Source organism: Diospyros lotus, chromosome 8, assembly GCF_014633365.1.
Source record: "Diospyros lotus cultivar Yz01 chromosome 8, ASM1463336v1, whole genome shotgun sequence".
Taxonomy (NCBI): Eukaryota; Viridiplantae; Streptophyta; class Magnoliopsida; order Ericales; family Ebenaceae; genus Diospyros; species Diospyros lotus.
This window is the reverse complement of record NC_068345.1, coordinates 8,354,946-8,374,208: the sequence shown is the minus strand read 5'-3', so window position 1 is coordinate 8,374,208 and position 19,263 is coordinate 8,354,946. Positions and strand designations below refer to the sequence as shown.

The 19,263-nt window shown below is 38.1% G+C and overlaps 1 protein-coding gene across 1 annotated transcript in view; it reads right to left on the bottom strand.

Moving 5' to 3' along the window:
• Nucleotides 1-284: 284 nt before the first annotated feature.
• Nucleotides 285-19,263, bottom strand: part of LOC127808369 (biotin--protein ligase 2-like) — a 36,147-nt gene continuing 17,168 nt past the window's right edge. Inside the window, exons 7-10 of the mRNA XM_052346888.1 lie at nt 4,540-4,585; nt 4,268-4,334; nt 3,424-3,500; nt 285-901 (exon numbers count right to left, since the gene is read on the bottom strand). Coding sequence (XP_052202848.1) covers nt 856-901; nt 3,424-3,500; nt 4,268-4,334; nt 4,540-4,585 — 236 coding nt within the window. The 3' untranslated portion in view covers nt 285-855. The remainder of the gene's footprint in view (nt 902-3,423; nt 3,501-4,267; nt 4,335-4,539; nt 4,586-19,263) is intronic.

Here is a 19,263-nt window from a genome sequence, read left to right as displayed (position 1 = left end):
GAATCTACATGATACCCCGTCACTCATTTTATAGTAACCTAATGTTGAATGTCCCTAAGAGGAAGACGTCTCTAGCACATGAGATTCTTAATACACACACACATGTATTAAGAAGTGACACCTGTCTATTCTTACTACACACACATAGATATATATATATATATATGTGTGTGTGTGTGTGTGTGTGTGTGTGTGTAGAGAGAGAGAGAGAGAGAGCAATTACCCCACAACCATGGGGCACATGCCAGTCAGTGTCGAGATTTTGGACTGCACCTGGTAACCTACCAGCTCAAGTTTGATAATGTGTTGCTTAGATAGGAATATTCTGGACCTGCATAATTGAACAAATCAACAGGAATAAAAGGCAACACATAAAAGTCTATCTCCAGACCCAAACATATGACAACTTCGGTGGGGTGGGGAAAATGAAATGCCTGGAGCTTGATGCTAGGGGCACCTAGGTTATGATTGGTTGGTCAATAACAGCTAATATTTTGACCTAATCATCTTTCAGCTGCAAACTAGGCATATCAAATCAATCATTGATCTTGCGATCAAAATGATTCTTGGAGTGTTAAGAAAGAGGAAAGCAATGTCTCATAGCTGGCAATCAACAGACAGAGATCTTTAATTGACCAGAAACTTTAAAGGGATCATGGTCCATCTTCGGTCGATGGATATACGGATAAAATGTTCCATTTTTCTATTTGCAATTATGTGAAATACTGCATCTACTCAAAAGAGACAACCAAGATCTCATTTGACTGGGTTGTCCAGGATGATTGTTTCTGCAAGAAGATGCTGGGGCTGCACCACAATCTAGGATATGCCGATTTTCTTCTCACTTTTGTTTGATCAATATGTCGTTTTTCTCTTCACCAGTCCTTTGAAGAAGTCAAAACTGTAGCCATGTGAAAAACAATAAATAAAGACCGAAAACAGAATAATGTACTTCTAATAAAAAAGAACAGGAAATTGTGGGAAACATGTGGCGCATTGAGCTGTTGCAGAGTCATGCTATTTGTACAGATGCATTACAAAATCATTTACAAGGCAATGAAATAACCATTTTACCCCTACAATAAATGACCCAAATCAAAAAACCCAATACCATCTCTCTCTCCCTCTGTCTCTCTCTCTCTCGCTCTCACACTGTTGGCCCCAGCGGCAAGGCGGCAGAGGCGACGCGATGAGGCGGCAGTGGCGATGGGGCAAGGCAGCAGTGGCGAGAGGAGGCGAGGCGGCTGAAGTGAAGAACGGTGACAGGTGGTTGGTTGCAGTGACGAGGGAAGGGAGAGAGAGGGAGAAGGGGATGAACAAATATCGCGATATATCACCCTATAAAGCATTCTGTAAGAATGCTTCTGTACAAATAGCATTTTCCGCTGTTGCAAATGTCTTGACAGAAAAAACCTTATACCATACCCATGATGAAGGCCCACATTGTAGATAAAAAAAATGACTGAAATTTCACATCTCATATTATCATGAGTAATAAGATGCACCGTCATGATCTGATGTATCAGTCTGACTAGAATTGCACTATAGATTAGGTGCAGTTAGGGCTGTCAATGGGCTGGATTTGGATTAGATCTGACCTATAAAATCCCGTCCATTTACATACAGATCTGATGTAATGAGATGGCTGTCACGACCTGGTGTACCAGTAAGTTTGACTAGAATGCACTACATTAGGTGCAGTTAAGGCTGTCAATAGGATGGATTTGAATTAGATCCGACCTACAAAATCAGGTCCCTTTACATGCAAATCTGAGATCCAGTAAGGATCAGATCCATTTCTGATTGGGTTGGATTTGGATATCGTCCATCCGATCTAGTACTAAACCAGATCCATTATATAAATTCTCTACTACAAAGAAATTTTCCTACCACTAATTCTACGCAAAAAATCAAAAGAGTTTCATATTTTTAAATTTTAATACTTAATTTAAAATTATTTTATATCATCATCAGCTGCAAAAATACATATGCTTACAAAATTTATGTAAAAAACTATTTTTATGTTAAAAAATCCAAGCACTAAAAAATTTGACAATGTCAATGTCTTACATAGAAGTGTGATTCTTTGTCAAAATAGTGAGGTTTAATTTTGATCTCAAAGGAAAAAATGACTCATCAAATTTTTTTAGGTGCATCATTCTTTTAACATTTTGACATAATCTTAAAAAAAAAAAGTCTTACTTATTTTTGCACCAGTAAAATATTTAGCAAAATGTATTTTACATCAAAACAAATGGAGTCTTTATTTCAGTGAGTTCTTCATACTGTATATACGTCCATATAAATGGTTATATCATTTTAGATGAAATTTTTATACAAAAATTTTTATGTGAAATTTTTATACAAAAATTCTGTTAATATTTTAATAATATTAGTACATGGATGTGGTATGATGTGACCATTGATATGAAATCTAGGAAATGGTTTCAAGAGTTGTGGATGACTCAACAATGACTCTGGTATCTTTAGCAACCAGCCATTGCAGCAAATGATAACTGAAGTTTCTCTAACAGTTTGGGAGAGAGTCCAGCTGCGCTCCTATTGACTCCAATCAGGTTCATGGTAGGGACTAGACACAAAGCAGAATCTTAAGGTGGCATGGATTAGGAGCCCGTAGATGCTCTGTGAGATATATTACTCTGGACTGAGTATAAATATTGGTTCCCTGATTTCTTGCATGATTAGTATGCTGACATTATTGGGTGGATCATAAGATATGATGTTACGAAATTACAATATACAAGACTTTATCCCACTATGTGGGATCAGCTGCATGAATTCTAGACAAATGATGTTGCCACACTGTTAGGTGAGGAAATTGAAATCAAACTTGGGTATTGAGATTCTTTGGGAAACAAAAGTGGTTTAATTTTCCCTACGTATGAAAAATCTATATGTTCTGATTATATGAAATTTAATGCAGAACAACTGTTCAATGAGCGGTGAACTCATCACTTTTAACACATCCATGAGATTAGGAGAAACCATAGAGTTCAGACCCGATACAAGGGACCATGAGGATATTGCCTTCTAGGGTTATTTTATATTTGGGCATTCCTTTTTATAAACTAGATTTGTATTTGTTAAGGATGATTACCTTCGTTTAGATTTTTGTCATTGGATATTTATTGAATTTTCATGATACAGCGTTGGGAGTATTTTAAATGGCTTGTGTTGGATGATATAGGCTTTCATGTTCCCTAAGCTAAGCTTGGGGTTCACAGCTGCTCACACTCCCAGAGGGGGCAGTTGGATATTATGGAATTTCATAACATACTGTTGGATGATATAGGCTCGTATTTCCTAAGCCAAGGCTTGTGATTCACTGCCTGTCACACTTCCAGAGGGGCATGTTACACATGGTATTGTAGATCTAATAGGAGTAAATATCAAGGACAATACCTATTGCCATCTGGATGAAGCTCACACATTTGACCATCTTCACCAACAGCTAATAAAAAACCTGAGGACGTTAAACCCTGCAATTGACAAGAAAAAGAATTAGAATGTTTTGGTTCCAGCACTAGAAATCCGTGAGAAGATAGGAGTTCTCAACCGATGAAATTCCTTTAATAGAATGGCATGCACATTGTACAAGGCTCGCAACGGGTGAGGGTTGTATTTGTATACAACATTCGCCTCCTCACTTTTTTTGCAAAGAGACTTTTCCACAACTAGAACCCATGACCTTATCTTGCCTACCAAATCTCACCCTCACTGAGACTCCTTTAATATAAAAAGTGCTCCAAATGTTTTTCTCTGCCAGTTTATATTGTACAGAAAGATACATAGGCTGGTATGCTGGTTGAGGCTTTACTCCCCCAGGCTTACCCAATCTAGGTGGTTTGCGGCATCTGTGTGCATACATTGGGAATAATTTGAGGGGTTGCATCCTGATCTAACAATAACTGGTACACAGCTTTTGAAATACATCCATGGCAAAGGGTCTTGACTTTGTAGGGAGAACTTATACAAGATCACATCACGCCAACTGAATGATTTCTTAAACCATTAGCCCCTATTCTAGTCTCTCTCTCTCTCTGCATGCACACACAGAGGCAAAGATATTATATCTAAGTCAAATTGTTGCTGCTATGATTTACTATATTAGAATCAAATAGGGAAATCAAGTTTCTCCATATTGTGCCTTTCCTTTCAATGTTTCATAAATTTGCATGTAGCACATTTGGCAGCTAATTAACCTGTATTCATATGCATGAGTCAGCAAAGCAGCAATCTATCTCACCTGAATGGTAACTACTTTTTCTAAAGATTGATCCTCATTCTTTTCCTGCACGCTCACTCTCTGTCCACTGCATGAAAGGGAACAGAATCATGAGAGTTCTACTTGATTTTCAACAAAAAATATAAGGACTTTGAACAACATGAAATCAGTTTATAGAAAGCAATGGTAACAGAGGTCTCTATTCTCTCATCACCAAACCAGAAGTTCTCAAACAATTGCAACATATCATGTGGGAGATGATAATCAAGAAATGCATGCTAGTCATTACCTACCTATGTAACCAGGTGTTGTAGTACAGCTCCTCAAGAGACTGAAATCCTGCATGATAGACCACAAACAACTTTGAACTATTCCTTCCAAGGTGGTAATTGCTGAAAAAGTAAGTTTGCCCGCTAAGTTATAACTTATATTAGTTACCAAACACATTAGGATGTTATACGATTGTTCCAAGAGAAACCCCTATAATATTGTTTGGCAATTTCATAACTCATTGCATGAAAGACTTGACCAATATCACAATGGCTCAGAATAATAAAAGTATAAAACCCAATCTCAGAAAACAAGTCCAATGAAGCATAAAGCAGTAGAACAAAAGAGCACAAAACAAATCCAATGAGTCTCATCTAAATCTAAGCAAGACTTTTGGGTGCCACTTAAGACATGTGCTCCAGAAAGAAGTGAAAGAAGAAAAGCCATGTGGGCATACAAGTGAACCCCATGGCTCCATATCCATTATATGCTCAAAGACTGTATCAAACTGAACTGACCAAAAAGAGTTCAATGACCATTTCAGTATATTTCTTAACCAAAGGGACATAAGCAGAGGTACATTGAGAGCCTTGTAGCTTACTGGTATTTGCAATTTCTCATTACTCTGGTTATGGGTTTGCTGTCCCTTTTTGATTGATATTGTTTATCTTTTAAATCTGTCAGAAGAAACCTATTGCTGGTAGGTTAAGATAGAAAAACACTTCTAAGAAGGTAAGACAACCATGTCCTACTTACCACTAGCACTTGACACGTGTTGACAACAACTGGAGATATACCAAGTTATGTCCTATTAATTTCTAAAGCCAGACATAGTTAGGAAATTAAGGAAAACACATGTTTTCATGCATGGAGAAACATTAAACATAGTTCAAGCTTAAAAAAAAAAAAAAAAAGACAATAAAAAATGTTACAGGTTTTAGGAGAATAATCAAACCCTCCTTCACTACACTTTTGTGGAAATTTTAGGAAATTGTAAACCAAAACCTTCAATATGTTTATAAATTATAAATAAAGCCTACCTTCTGTTAGAGTTAGTGTTGTACATATAATATATATATGCTAGATAGTGTTGTACATAGATATTAGGAAGATATGATGTCCTGTGATTGTACCTTGTACATTGGTATATATATATACCACATTGTGAATAATATAATAGAATACTTTTTCCTCTCAAAACATAACATGATATTAGAACCACAAACCCTAACCCTAACCCAAACCTAGACCCAGCCATCGCCACTGGTCACTTCCTCCTACGATAGCAACCCCAGATCTGCTTCTAGTCGGTTTTCTTCTTTGCTTCCATGGCCGTCTATTAGATTGTCAGACTCAGATCTGGGCTTCACAGTTTCAGATCTGGTTTGCAACAACTCTCTGATTTCAAATCTGGTTTTCTTTGTAATCTCAAATCTGGTTTGCAATAGCTTCTAATCTATCTAGCTGGTATCTGGTTGGGCTTGGGTTTTCCGCTATGGCCTCATCAAATCTTGGAGTGGTGAGTTCCTCTTCACCTGTGACTGTTCTTGTCCCTGTACCGTCTTTATCCAATATTACAACCATTACCACTGACAAATTGAACGGTAATAACTATATGTCTTGGTCAACGTCTGTTCGAATGCGGTTTCGTGGGCATGGTGTTAGTGACCATTTGACCAAGAGACTTTCTGACATTGCTAGAACAGATAGGACTATATGAGATCGCATAAATGCAGGGTTGGTTACGTTGTTGTGGCAATCAATAGATGTTGATTTAATCCCCTCATTTTGTGTCTACGAGATGTTTCGATATTTGGTCTCATACTCAGCAGTTATATACTAATGATATTGTACATTTATACACTATCATTAGTAATTTGTTTTGTATTCAGAAGGGGGACTCGGATGTGCCTACTTACTTGGGTCGTATTCAGTCTGTTGTGATAGATTTTAACGCTATGCTCCCGGTTACAGCCGACCTCAATGAGCAAAAGAAGCAGAGAGACAAGTTATTCATGGTGCTTACCCTTGTAGGTCTTGGACCTGATATGGAGGGTGTTCACACTCAAATCGTGAGTAGTCCCACTATACCTACCATGGAAGAGGATTTTCCCTAGATCCTTCGTAGTACACAAACATTTTCTGAGGCTTCAGTTGGGGAGCAATCTATCCTTACCTCTCAGACTCATGGATCTTCCTTTGAGATTGGACCTGGAGGTGGTCGTGGTAAAGGTGTTGGGAGTGTCGCAGTGGTAAGCACCCTTGTAGTAATTACTGTCGTCGCCCAGGCCATTATAAGGATACATGGTTATGCACTCCATGGTTGACCTCACAAAGTCAATGTTGCAATTTCTGAGGGTGTAGACACATGGTCCATGGTACCCGATACCTCTCATACTAAGCGACTAGCTTCTACATATGCGATCTCTGCTAAGGAGTTGGCCGAGTATCATTAGTTTCAGGTAGCTCGACAAGCCTCATCTCTCATAACTTCTATTGCCTAGAGATATCTTTCTTCTACACAGTCACCCAATGGCACTCCTCATATTTGTCTTATTCATGCTCAGCTTAGTCCTTAGATTCTTGATTTTGTTGCTTCAAAGCATATTTCTGGTAATAGATCTTTATTCTCTCATTTTGATTCCTCTACATCCCTTCCTCCTATCACTGTGGTTAATGGGTCTAAAACCCTTCCCACTGGTATCAGTAGGGCTGATCCACTTCCATCTATTAGTCATCTCACTCGTTCTTTGAATTGTCGTGTTATCTTTGATTTTGATTTTGATTTTGTTCTTGTGCAGGATTGGGTTATGAGACGGATGATTGGCATCGGACGTGAGTTTGGGAGACTTTACCATCTTGCCCTGTCATCTACGGTGTCTACTTGTGCTACTACAGGGGCATTTCCACTTCAGATTCATTCTCGGCTTGGTCATCCTCACTTATCTACTCTTCGACAGATGATTCCTTCATTGTCTTCGTTGATTGTTCTAGAATGCACGTCTTGTTAGCTAGGAAAACATGTTCGTTCTTCTTATCCTAGTTGTCTTAATAAACGAGCTGATACTCCTTTTGATCTTGTACATTCAGACATTAGGGGTCCTAGTAGAGTCAAGTCTAAACAAGGTTTTTCCTATTTTGTTACATTTATTGATGATCATTCTCGTTGGGTTTGGCTTTACTTAATGAAAGATCGTACTGAATTGCAATCTTTATTTACTTCATTTTGTAATGAAATTTCTACTCAATTTGTAGAGTCAAGTCTAATCAAGTCTTATTCTTGTTTGTTGTAGTACATCCTTTAAGAAATATGGCTCTTTTGAATGTGATTTGTAAATTTAAGGAAAATGAAGACAGATATCATGTGAAGTAACCACGATATAACAATTAACAATGTATGTATCTTTCTAAATAATATAATCTTAACTCTTCATGTAGAGGTTGTCAACATCCAAAAAAAAAAATAGAAAAGATAACATACATGATACATGTTACAAAATAGATAGAAATATGCAGTTAGGTTATGCCTTATAAGTTAAACATTGTTTTCAACAAACATACTAGACACCAACTACTAATTAAGCCTTAAGTCAATGGCATCCCAAAGTAATGGAGGTGGATCACAACTAAGCTTCTCAAAAACCAAATCTCGCATGAATTCTTCATCAGTCAAGCGCATAAAGATTCTAACCAAACTTTCATCTGATTGAATTACTTTTATGACCTACATGATGTCACGCTCGTCTATCTTCATGCCTTGTAGTTTTTCTATAACCAATTTCCAATTGATATGATTTAGTGTATCTAACGTTGCTTAAATCTCCACAGCATAAGCAATTTGTTTAGACGATTCGGCAATGCTCGGTAGGGCACTAAGACTCTCATCAAGGGTTGGGTACGGCTACGCCGGATTTTGTTGGTTCCTTCTTCAGCGTTACACTTAAGAGCATGAATTCTACTAGGATCTGTATCTTCACTTAGACTGTCAACCTCATTCACACTTTCATCCGTTACTAATATATATAAAAAAAAGAACTTGTTAGAATCTTTTATTTAATATAATACGAATCATATATATTTATTATTTACTTTTAAATACCATCATATCGAGGACAAAGTTTGGTCCTCCACTTTCCAAATTCTGATTTTTCCTAAAAAAAAATGGAGGGGTAAATACGTTTTATGCTTGTAAATGTCAAAAAGAAACTATACTACTAATGTGTAATGACAAAAATTTTTATTGGTCGATGAAATATTATACCTTAAGAAACTCCTCCCAAGCTAATGCATCGGCTGTGACACATCCAGTGTCAGGATTCAACCCAAACCCGCTCATACTTAATAACTGGCAAACTTCAACATATTCTTTTTATAGTCTTCAATCGCGCCTGTACATTCTTATCCAACACCACAACTTCGCATCCGTTGTATACGCTCTCAACTGCTTTGGACACTTGAGATGTGGTAAAGCCATTGTCACTTCTTTTGTGACTGGTCAACACTTGGTGAACTAGTGACCTAATCATACAACCATCCATTGCATAATTCTAATGTACAAGATGAGTTCTAGAATTAGGATCCACTTGGCTTGAGCTAATATCCTCCCGATCTATTGGGGTGGTTGGTGTAGGGACTCGAAAAGGTACCATAAAGCTTTGTCGATTATGTGCCATGAAATCTATGTTGAAACGTTGTCTTGAGTATATGGTATAAGAAGAAGATCAGTGATGGCAGTACGCTGGAGGGCCATTGAAAAATTAGATAGAAGTTTATATCTAAAACTGTAATTAATGAAAATTGAGGGGATTAAACTGTAAATATTTAATATCTTCTCTAGGGATATCCGCCCACTCTATAAATAGAGTGCTAAGGGGTGTGTGCAGCCATTCTATTCTAGTCTTTTCTATTATAACGAGTGCACTATATTCTCTTAAAGGAAGGCTAGAGTTCTGATTTAGCTTTGTAATCTTGGAAGAGAAGTTGTTGTTTGTACTCGAGAATAGAGGGGAGATCTTGCTGCTATACTGGTCGGATTCCTTTGGTTTAACAAGACTGCTCGGGGTGCTCTCTGAAGGCTGGATGTAGGTTTCCTCAAAGGGAATTGAATCAGGATAAATCTTGGTGTTTGTGTGGTTTGCTTTATGTTTCTTGTTCTTATTTTCATTCTGTTTTGATTGCTTAAGTTTTCTATTTCAATTCCTATTAACACTGAAAGGGTTTGTGAGTGTTGAGAGAGGCCTATATCATCTAAGAGTAATTCCGCATAGTCCTAGGTTAACAAATTGGTATCAGAGCCTATCCCTAGGTTCAAGATTAGTCCAAGAATCTTCAAGATTTTCATCTGTTTAAATATCTATCATAGAACAGTGTCATAAATGGCTACAACTAGGTATGACATTGAGAAGTTTGATGGCCAGAACAATTTCGGCCTTTGGATGATGAAAATAAGGGCATTACTAGGGAATCTAGGACTAGAAGAAGCTTTAGATGAGGTAGAAACACTGCCTGAAACCTCCACTGAAGAACATAAAAAGGAAAAATCAAAAGAAAAGAAAGAAATTGACAAGAAAGCTTTTAACACCTTGATTTTATGTTTAGGGGACAAAGTCTTGAGGGAAGTGGCCAAAATGACCACAGCATCAGACCTTTGGAAAAGATTGGAGACCCTTTACTTGACTAAAACCTTGTCTACTAGGTTATATTTGAAAACCAAATTTTTCTCCTTTAGAATGGATAAAGGTAAGAAACTGCAGGAGCACATAGATGAGTTTAACAAGTTATGTTTGAATCTTGAGAACATAGACATCAAATATGATGATGAGGATAAGGCCTTAGTCTTATTGCACTCTCTACCAAAGTCATATGAAGCCTTTGTTGACATCTTAAAACATGGTAGAAACAAGTTGTATCTAGATTATGTAACCGGAGCCTTAAGTTCCAAGGAATTACAGCATAAGGTTGAAGGAAAGAACTCCATACATGATGCTTTTACAGTTAGGATTGGACTAGAAAATAGGGACCCTAAATTTAAGAGTAAGTCTAGGTCAAAGTCTAGGAATGGCAGGAAAATGATAAGATGCTATCACTGCCATGATGAGGGATATATTAAGAAGAATTGTCCCAAAAGAAAGAGTGAACTCCTAGAGAAAAACCCTGGAATTTCTTCATCTGTGTGTGAGTTTGACTATGATAATGCAGATGCCCCATAAGTGTCTAGAAATGCTGGAAAAGTAGCATAGTTTCTAGGTTTAGGGTGGACTCATCATAGGAAATGTTTTTTTTTTCAAACTATAGAGTCATAGTAGGTGATAAGGTGTTAGTAGGTAATAATCAAGTGTAAAGTATATCCCTGTTTTGAGATAAACCTAATTTCTCTGGGAAAATTAGATATAAAAGGTGTCTAAGGCTAGGGATGTTAAGAGGAGGGAAAATTTGCAGATGCGAGGGAAATAGGAATCATGTAGATTTGGTAAGATCACCAAAGTAAAAATCTCTAAATCAGACCTTGTATATGTCAAAAGCCCATTAGAGATCAGTTTCTAGGATCTAGGGGGACCTATCTACGCCTTGTCTCATGGTGGAGCTAGGTGAGGTGAACCTAGTGGAGATGATGTGTCCCTAAGTAATTCCCAAGCATATATGAGCTTGTTGGAACTGAATGTAAGCTTGCTGGAAATTTTTCTTCTGGTATGAAAAGGGTTAGGAGTGTGGAGTTTTAGGAATAGGTATGCCTAGGTCTTCTAAAAGCTAGAGAACTTTCCAATGAGGGAAAACTCTACCAATAAGACATGAAATTAGCTGATGCTAAGGGCAAGGGATGTAATCTGGTATGTTGTGTAAATAAAACCAGCAAGGAGAATCTTTTTGGGAATGTCCTAAACTAGCCTATTAACCAGGGTATAGCAAGGGGAAAATCTGGAAAAAAATTTGGCCGTTGTCACTGTGTAAGCGTGGGCTGAATTGTGAAAGGGAGGAAGCTAGTGTTTGAGATAGCTTTGGCTCTTGCAGTGAGAATGCATGTGAACAGTGAGGGGAAAAGGGTGTATGCAAGGGTTGTCTTGTATGGTGAGGCCCATGATTGATCAAAATTCAGGATTAAGCGAGGAAAGGAAAATCATGATGTTAAATAATGAGCAAGGGAATAGAAGGTCTAGTGTTGTCAAGGATAGAAAAGTTAGAAGCCAAGTTAGTTACCAGTGAGATATGGAAATGTTGGGTTTAAGGAGTCTTATGCACTGTTTTTTGAGTGCTAAGGAATAGGCTGGAAAATAGAATCTCTATATATAGAAGAGGGATGCACTCTTGTCCAAATGAATGGCATGGAGCCATGAAAATTTGGGGAAAATTAAAACTTGGACTTAAATGGAATATCCCTTTAGGTTAAAGGGGTGGAGTGTTGTTGTAGTGTATATTTGTGAATTAAGGAAGTGCTGGGAAATGGGAAAAGTCTAGGAAAAGGCTAGACAAATGGCCATTGGTCAAAACAACATAAGAAGGCTTAATTTTGGATCAAATAAGTATCATGAACAACTAATTTTCCATGTGAAAACTAAGGGAAAAGTGATCTTATAGTGTAGCCAAGGGATAAGAGGCTAAAGGGAAAGGTAAGCAAGGATTGGTTGCTTAGAAGGTCTCTCTAGGTATGATAGTAATTTCTTAGGTAAGATAGAAGATTGGAAGAGTCCAAAAGGGTTAAAATTGAGTGCATAAGGAAGTTGTGAGTATTCCAATGGTATGCCTAGTGAAATGTAAGGATTGTCCATGAGAACTCTTAAGGTGTAGTTGAGTGTTTAGATCAGTGTTTGAGAGTGTGGGAGAAAGGATAAGCTGGAAATCTAAGACATAGAGATTGGAATAGAAATGGACAGCTTGAGGCAGCCTAAGTCTCCCAAACATAAGCATATCTTAGGGTTTAGCTAGGGTCTAGGAAGGAATTTGGATAAGAGTTTGAGGAAGATAGAGCAAAGAAGAGGGCAAGGAAGAACAAAACAGAATTGAGGGAGAGAGAGAAAAGCCGTGGGAGAGTATTGAGAGAGGGAATTGAGATTCAAATCATTCATTAAGCCCTTTCTCTAACTACTCAAGCCTATTTATAGGCTTACAATTGAAGCTATTAACAACAATAACAGAAAATACAGCTAATAAGAAAAACATATAACATGTATTACTATTATATCCTTGGGGTTCCTTGGGGTCATGACAATCTCCACCCCTTTAAACAATTCTTGTCCCCAAGAATTGACTGTTGCTGACCCTATTATTCAGCCAATTCCAGCCTTAACAATCTGGTTTTTTCGTCGCATTTTCTTGTTCTTATCTCTTACTTTTCTTTTCTTTTGCCTTTTTGTGTCTTTTCCTCCAAAAACAGCAGTACCATGATTTGTTGCCGCACCTGTTCCAACCATCCACCCATTCCTTGTTGCTCCCAAAATTAATTCCAGTTGACCTGTCACGCCTTCCACCATAACCTCTCCAACCGTAGAGAGCAAGTCAAACTGCTTTGCAATCCAAAACTTGGTTCGATGCTATTGCTTTCCAACGGAAATAAGAACTATCAAAGTAGCAAAAGTCTCATTTCCTTCTACAAAGAATTTCCACACCATCTTCCCAACATCTTCTTTCTCTTTAGTAGAGGTGTCCTCAATTGGGGTATCTTTAACTTCCCGATTGCTAGTGTACACTAAAATCCCACTTCCAGCAGATTTTTTTGCCAGTGGAACCTTGATAGCTTCTTCAACAATTACTATCACTTCCTGGGAATTGCCTGATCCAATTCAGGTTTTTTCTCATTCTTTGTAGCTAACGTCCTTATCCTTAGGTCTTTATTAGCCTCATACTTTTCATCAGCTGTAAGGACACTATCACCATCGCCATCCTTCACTTCCAGTGCTGATACATCAACCTCCAGCAGATATGAACAGTGATCCCCACAGATAGCCTTGTCCAATCTCCCTTGCTGAATTCTTTAGTTACAATTGGCCGGTCCAACTCCAATTTTTCCTCCGATTCATGCTTGGCATGATTTGCAACCTTAGAAGCTCCCTCAATCAGTTAGTTGCCTTTAATATAACTGTTAGGGTGCAACTCCTGCTTCCTAAAAATGGCTTCCAAGGCGAGTTCCAGCAGCCTTGCTCTCTTGGCCGCCTCTTTCACAGTTGCCGGCATCATCATCTTAACCATTAACCTTAGTTTGTCCTTCAAACCGCTAACAAATCTTGATACAAAATAGCGCTCCGTCAGGGTTGGCTGATCACTCCACACTAGGGACCTTAACTCCTCAAATCTATCCCAATAATTTGTCACCGATCCCTCCTAACTTAATTTGTTGAACTCCTCAGTCACCTTAATCACGTTCTTCTTCCCAAATTGGTCATGTAAATTTCCAGCAAGATCAGTCCACCTAATCTCCCCTTCCCTAGACATTGGAGTATGATTGGAAGTGTGGGAAGATGAACATCTTACTTGAATTTCCTGGTTCAAGGCCGGTAGTTCCTCTGCCTCTTGCAAGCCATAGGTCATAGGAAGGGTGCCCTGGCTGGGCAGAATTGGATCAGCTACTGCCCGGGGAGGAAAATTCGGTGATAGCCGGCATTGAGGTAGCGAAGACAGCATGGCCATGGTTGATCTCCAGGTTACCCAATCGAGTTTGCCTAACCGTTTGGTGTTAGGACAAATCAATGCGGCAGCCACAACATGCACCTAAAGCTGGATTTCTCTTTCTGGATCCTGCGTTGCTTGGCCTTGCTGCCTTCTGATCACAAACAGCAGCACATCACACGGACTGGTCTGTTACTTAACCTGACGGAATCAAAATCACCTTCCGATCAAGTGAACAACAGCCAAAAAGTTGATCGCAACAGCCAATAGTGACTTCCCCTCCAGTTGGAATCAGTGTCTTTGTCTCTCAATTCAATTAATCAGATCGATCTTAGGCAATAAATTGGAGCAGCTCACCAAGCGATGATTCCAGACTTCCGAAACACGATCAAAATCCAAGCAATTTCCAGTTCATACCATCCGAGAATCTGAAGGAAATTTCTCGAGGCACATGAAATTAACGAACGGCAAATTCGAACCTGACAAAGAGGCTTTTACTTATATCACAGAGTTTTTGTTGGATCAATACAAGGCTTCCAAATCGATTGCTAGCTTCCTTCGGTCAATCAGATTCAATAATCGCCCCAACCCATGCTCAATCACCGTCTAATTGGCCCCAGAATTTCCCAGAGTTTGCTGCTTCTTGAATCTCCTTCCGTAACTTGTTCGATTCCACACCCAATCACCGACCAGCTTCTCGTTTTCGGTGCTACTTCCGCTGCGCCCTCTGATTCGCTTGAAATTTTAAATCAATGTCCGGTTGGAACTCTTTCAGCTTGCAACGCCTTCCTGATTTTGATTCCGCAGCTGAAGATAGTCTTTCGATTTCGAGCATCAACCTCCGTCAGTCCTTGCTACGAATCCCCGATTCTGAAAGCTGCCTGATCGGATACGATTTGCTTCGCCACACTTCGTCACTTCTTCTGTGATTCAACACACCTCAAATCCGAGTCACTCGCCTGATCTCAAATCACTTGGAATCCACCGGATCTCAACACCACTTCGAGCCGCCCTCCTCCGTTTAACAATTCCGACGCCGCCAATAACATTCGCCTTCTAGGATCAATCTGAATTCCGCTTCACCTATCGGCCTCGTCTTCACCAAAGTTTGATTGAAATCACAGCCAAGGAAGGATGGTCTCTGAACAATGATCTCAATCGTTGAAGGCTTGCTTCCGATCGCGACAACCTTCCAATTCCGAAAATCAACCTTCGGAATTCGCTGGACGGAATCGCCTTTGCTACACAGAATCACACAAGTCACCGCTCGATCAATTCCGTGGCCTTATGTTTCTGAATTCAGCTATTAAAGTCGCCTTCTAATTTCGAGAAGCAACAAAGAAAGTCGTCGCCGAGGAACGGGAGCTCTGATACCAATTGACATAACCCTAGGGTTTAGCTAGGGTCTAGGAAGGAATTTCGATAAGAGTTTGAGGAAGATAGAGCAAAGAAGAGGGAAAGGAAGAACAAAACAGAATTGAGGGAGAGAGAAAAAAGCCGTGGGAGAGTATTGAAACAGGGAATTGAGATTCAAATCATTCATTAAGCCCTTTCTCTAACTACTCAAGCCTATTTATAGGCTTACAATTGAAACTATTAACAACAATAACAGAAAATACAGGTAATAGGAAAAACATATAACATGTATTACTATTATATCCTTGGGGTTCTTTGGGGTCAAGACAGTAGTTGGAAGAGTCTCAAGAGAGTTGAGCAGTTCTTTGAGTTTGAAGCAAACATAAGAGAAAGATAGTGGTAAAGCCTAAGAGGCCGGATATGGGAGCTAGGAGTAAGTCTAGTAGTGATAAGGCCTATCTGGGTGGGATACACTGTTGTTGTGAAGCTGTGTAAAATTTGGACCCTTTGGTATGGAGAAATAACATCGAGTATGGATTTGGGTTTATGGTGGAGTGTACCTAGATGAAGAGTTATGTTTTTTAGGATGTATATGTTGCATTTGATGTGCAACAGGAACCCTAAAGGAAAGACTACGTAGAAAAGCTGAAATAGCCAATGGGCAGTCCATTTTCGCTTAGAATTTAGTCCCACCATGGAGTAGTCCAATCATATTGGTGTTAGGAATATATTTATTAGGTAAATCCTTGAGAAGGGGGAATTGATCCAAATAAAAGGTTGTAGGTATAGATGATATAGCTGAAATGTTATCCAAGGTTGTTCCATTGATTCATTTTACAGCATTGTTTGATATTCTTAATGTTTGTTGTGTTTTTCGAGTTATCAAGTTTATGCAGCGGGTCATATGAGAGCAAAATGAGAGCAGGAGAAGTTCATCTATTGAAAGGCCAAGGCTTGATAGATGAAGGTTGAAGTATACTCAAGACAATGGTGGAGATTTGTTGAAATGTTGTCTCGAGTATATGGTATAAGAAGAAGATCAGTGATGGCAGTACGCTAGAGGGCCATTGAAGAATTAAATAGAAGTTTATATCTCAAACTATAATTAATGGAAATTGGGGGGTTAAACTATAAATATTTAATATCTTCTCTAGGAATATCTGCCCACTCTATAAATAGAGTGCTAGGGGGTGTATGCGGCCATTCTATTCTATTCTTTTCTATTGTAATGAGTGCACTGTATTCTCTGAGAGGAATGCTAGAGTTATGATTTAGCTTTGTAATCTTGGGAGAGAAGTTGTTGTTTGTACTCGGGAATGGGGGGGAGATCTTGCTTCTGTATTGGTCGGATTTCTTTGGTTTAATAAGACTGCTCGGGGTGCTCTTTGAAGGCTAGATGTAGATTTCCTCAAAGGGAACTGAACCAGGATAAATCTTGACGTTTGTGTGGTTTGTTTTCTGTTTCTTGTTTTTATTTTCATTCTGTTTTGATTGCTTAAGTTTTCTGTTTCAATTCCTATTAACACCGAGAGAGTTTGTGAGTATTGAGAGAGGCCTATATCATCTAAGGGTAATTCCGCATAGTCCTAGGTTAACAATCTGTCTTCCAAAATTAAAAGTTTATGGTCAACCATTACATAAGAACATGTTAAAAAGAAATTGACAACAATCTGTCTTCAATTTCAACAATGTCAATTACAACATGTGAAATACTAGCAAATTATGTCAACCATTACATAAGAACATAACTAACAATAAAAAAAAAAAAAAAATCAGATTCAATCGAAATCAATTGCCGCAGCATCATCATCATGGTTGGGATGATAATCAAACCCATATTAAATCAGCAATTGTATTCTTATTATTAGACCATGTTGCTTCAGCTGTGAAAGATATGTGAGCATTTGAAGTCTCATCTTCAGGTACATCGACATGTGTAGGGTTAATCTCATCATCGCTACTATCTACGTCCTCACCACAAACATCTTCTATATCATCAATCCTTAGGAAGTTGTGGACGGCGCAAGCAGCAAAGACTATCTTTGCTTGTGTTTCAATGTTGTGGTAGGGTTGATACCTCAAATATACAAATCATTTTTTAAGCAAATCAATTGTCCTCTCAATAACGTTACATAGAGATGAATGCTGAAAATTGAACAACTCCTTACTACTTTCAGGACATTGACTCTCAATGTCTCCATGATGATAACGAGTCTTGTGGTACGGTGCAAGAAATCCTAGAACCAATGTGAAGCCAACGTCACAGAGATAATATTTACCTATTAAAGAATTGTTTATTACATACTAATTATTAAATAATTGGTGAACCTGTGAAAAAAATGTTATCAAACTAGTGGTACAACTTACCCAAAGGAATTGTCAACTTATGTTCTTGGCATAATATGTGTACCATCTATTGCCCCTATAGTATCCTTTATGAAAAAAAATTACTTTTAATAAGAAAATAAGAATATTGAACCTTTAAAAAAATATAATGAAATAACTTTGACCCTTAACCTAAAAAAATGTGTACCAAGGCTTCACATTTTCCCTCTTGTATGGTGAGTTATGAATAGTGGCGTTAATCACAAGATTCATAACATCTCTATATAGTCTAAGACAAACGTGTAACTTCTAACTTGATTACGTTTGTCATGCCCGACCGTATTTAGAAAAATAGCCACTTGTTCCTCAACTTGGACAGATTTACTATCAACCAATCCATATGTTTGTAAACGAGCACATAATCTATGAAACGGACCTATTTTCAACCTAAGTAGGTCATGACAGATTCTATCACTCATACCAAACATTCGTGTAATGGTCTTTTTTCTTTCAGAATCCCAATTTCTATGAGGAGCCCTTGGAGATGTCGGCAACAATGCCTAATATCATTATATATCACAATCACTTGCATGACCATCGTCCAAAATAAACCCAAACGTTGTCGTTGCCGTCAACGTTGATCCCTTGTTGTAGCCATGTTACTCACTACCACGTATTAAATAAAAATTCAATAAAATTAACATATAAATTATATAATATAATTACATAAGACACATATAAAATGTTTTCCTAAAAAAAAAAAAAATTGAACAAAAACTCACATAATTTTGCACAAACTAAAGAGTAAAGACTCAATTTTTACACCATAAAACCCCAAATTCAAATTCATATTCATAATAAACAAAAGGGTAGAAGTAAAATTTTCCTCACGTGGAAGAAGAAGGCCCCGTTGACGATTTTCCCTCAAGGGCTGGAAAGAAAACCTCTCAAGAAACCCAACCACACATTTTCTATCATCAACCAGAGCATTATTCACATACATCTCAACCACAAAGGGCTAAGTGCCATTAAGTCAAAAAATCGGAATGGTAAATGAAAATCCACCACAATAGGAAAGCAAGCACCCCATGAAAGAGAAACTAAGAGAAAGAGAGAGTGAATTCTTAGCCACAAGTGTCCAACAATTCGAAGCGAGAAAGAGAGAATTGATCCAAAGTTACAAGGACACTCCCAAAACAATATTGATTCCAAAAACATACATCTCGACCACAAACACCGCAATATTAGCCACAACAACAATTGGGATCTATGAAAAAGTACTCAAAAATTAATTTTCCTAAACAGAAATATATTATACAGATCTTTGAAATAATTACATACTTATGAAATTGAGATCAAGGAGGAAGAGATGTGAGATAGATAGTTGTAAGCCCCTTTGATTCAATGGAGAAGATGAAACAATACGGATCCCTCCTCGATTTTTTATGGTCGCCAAAGCTCAAATTTTG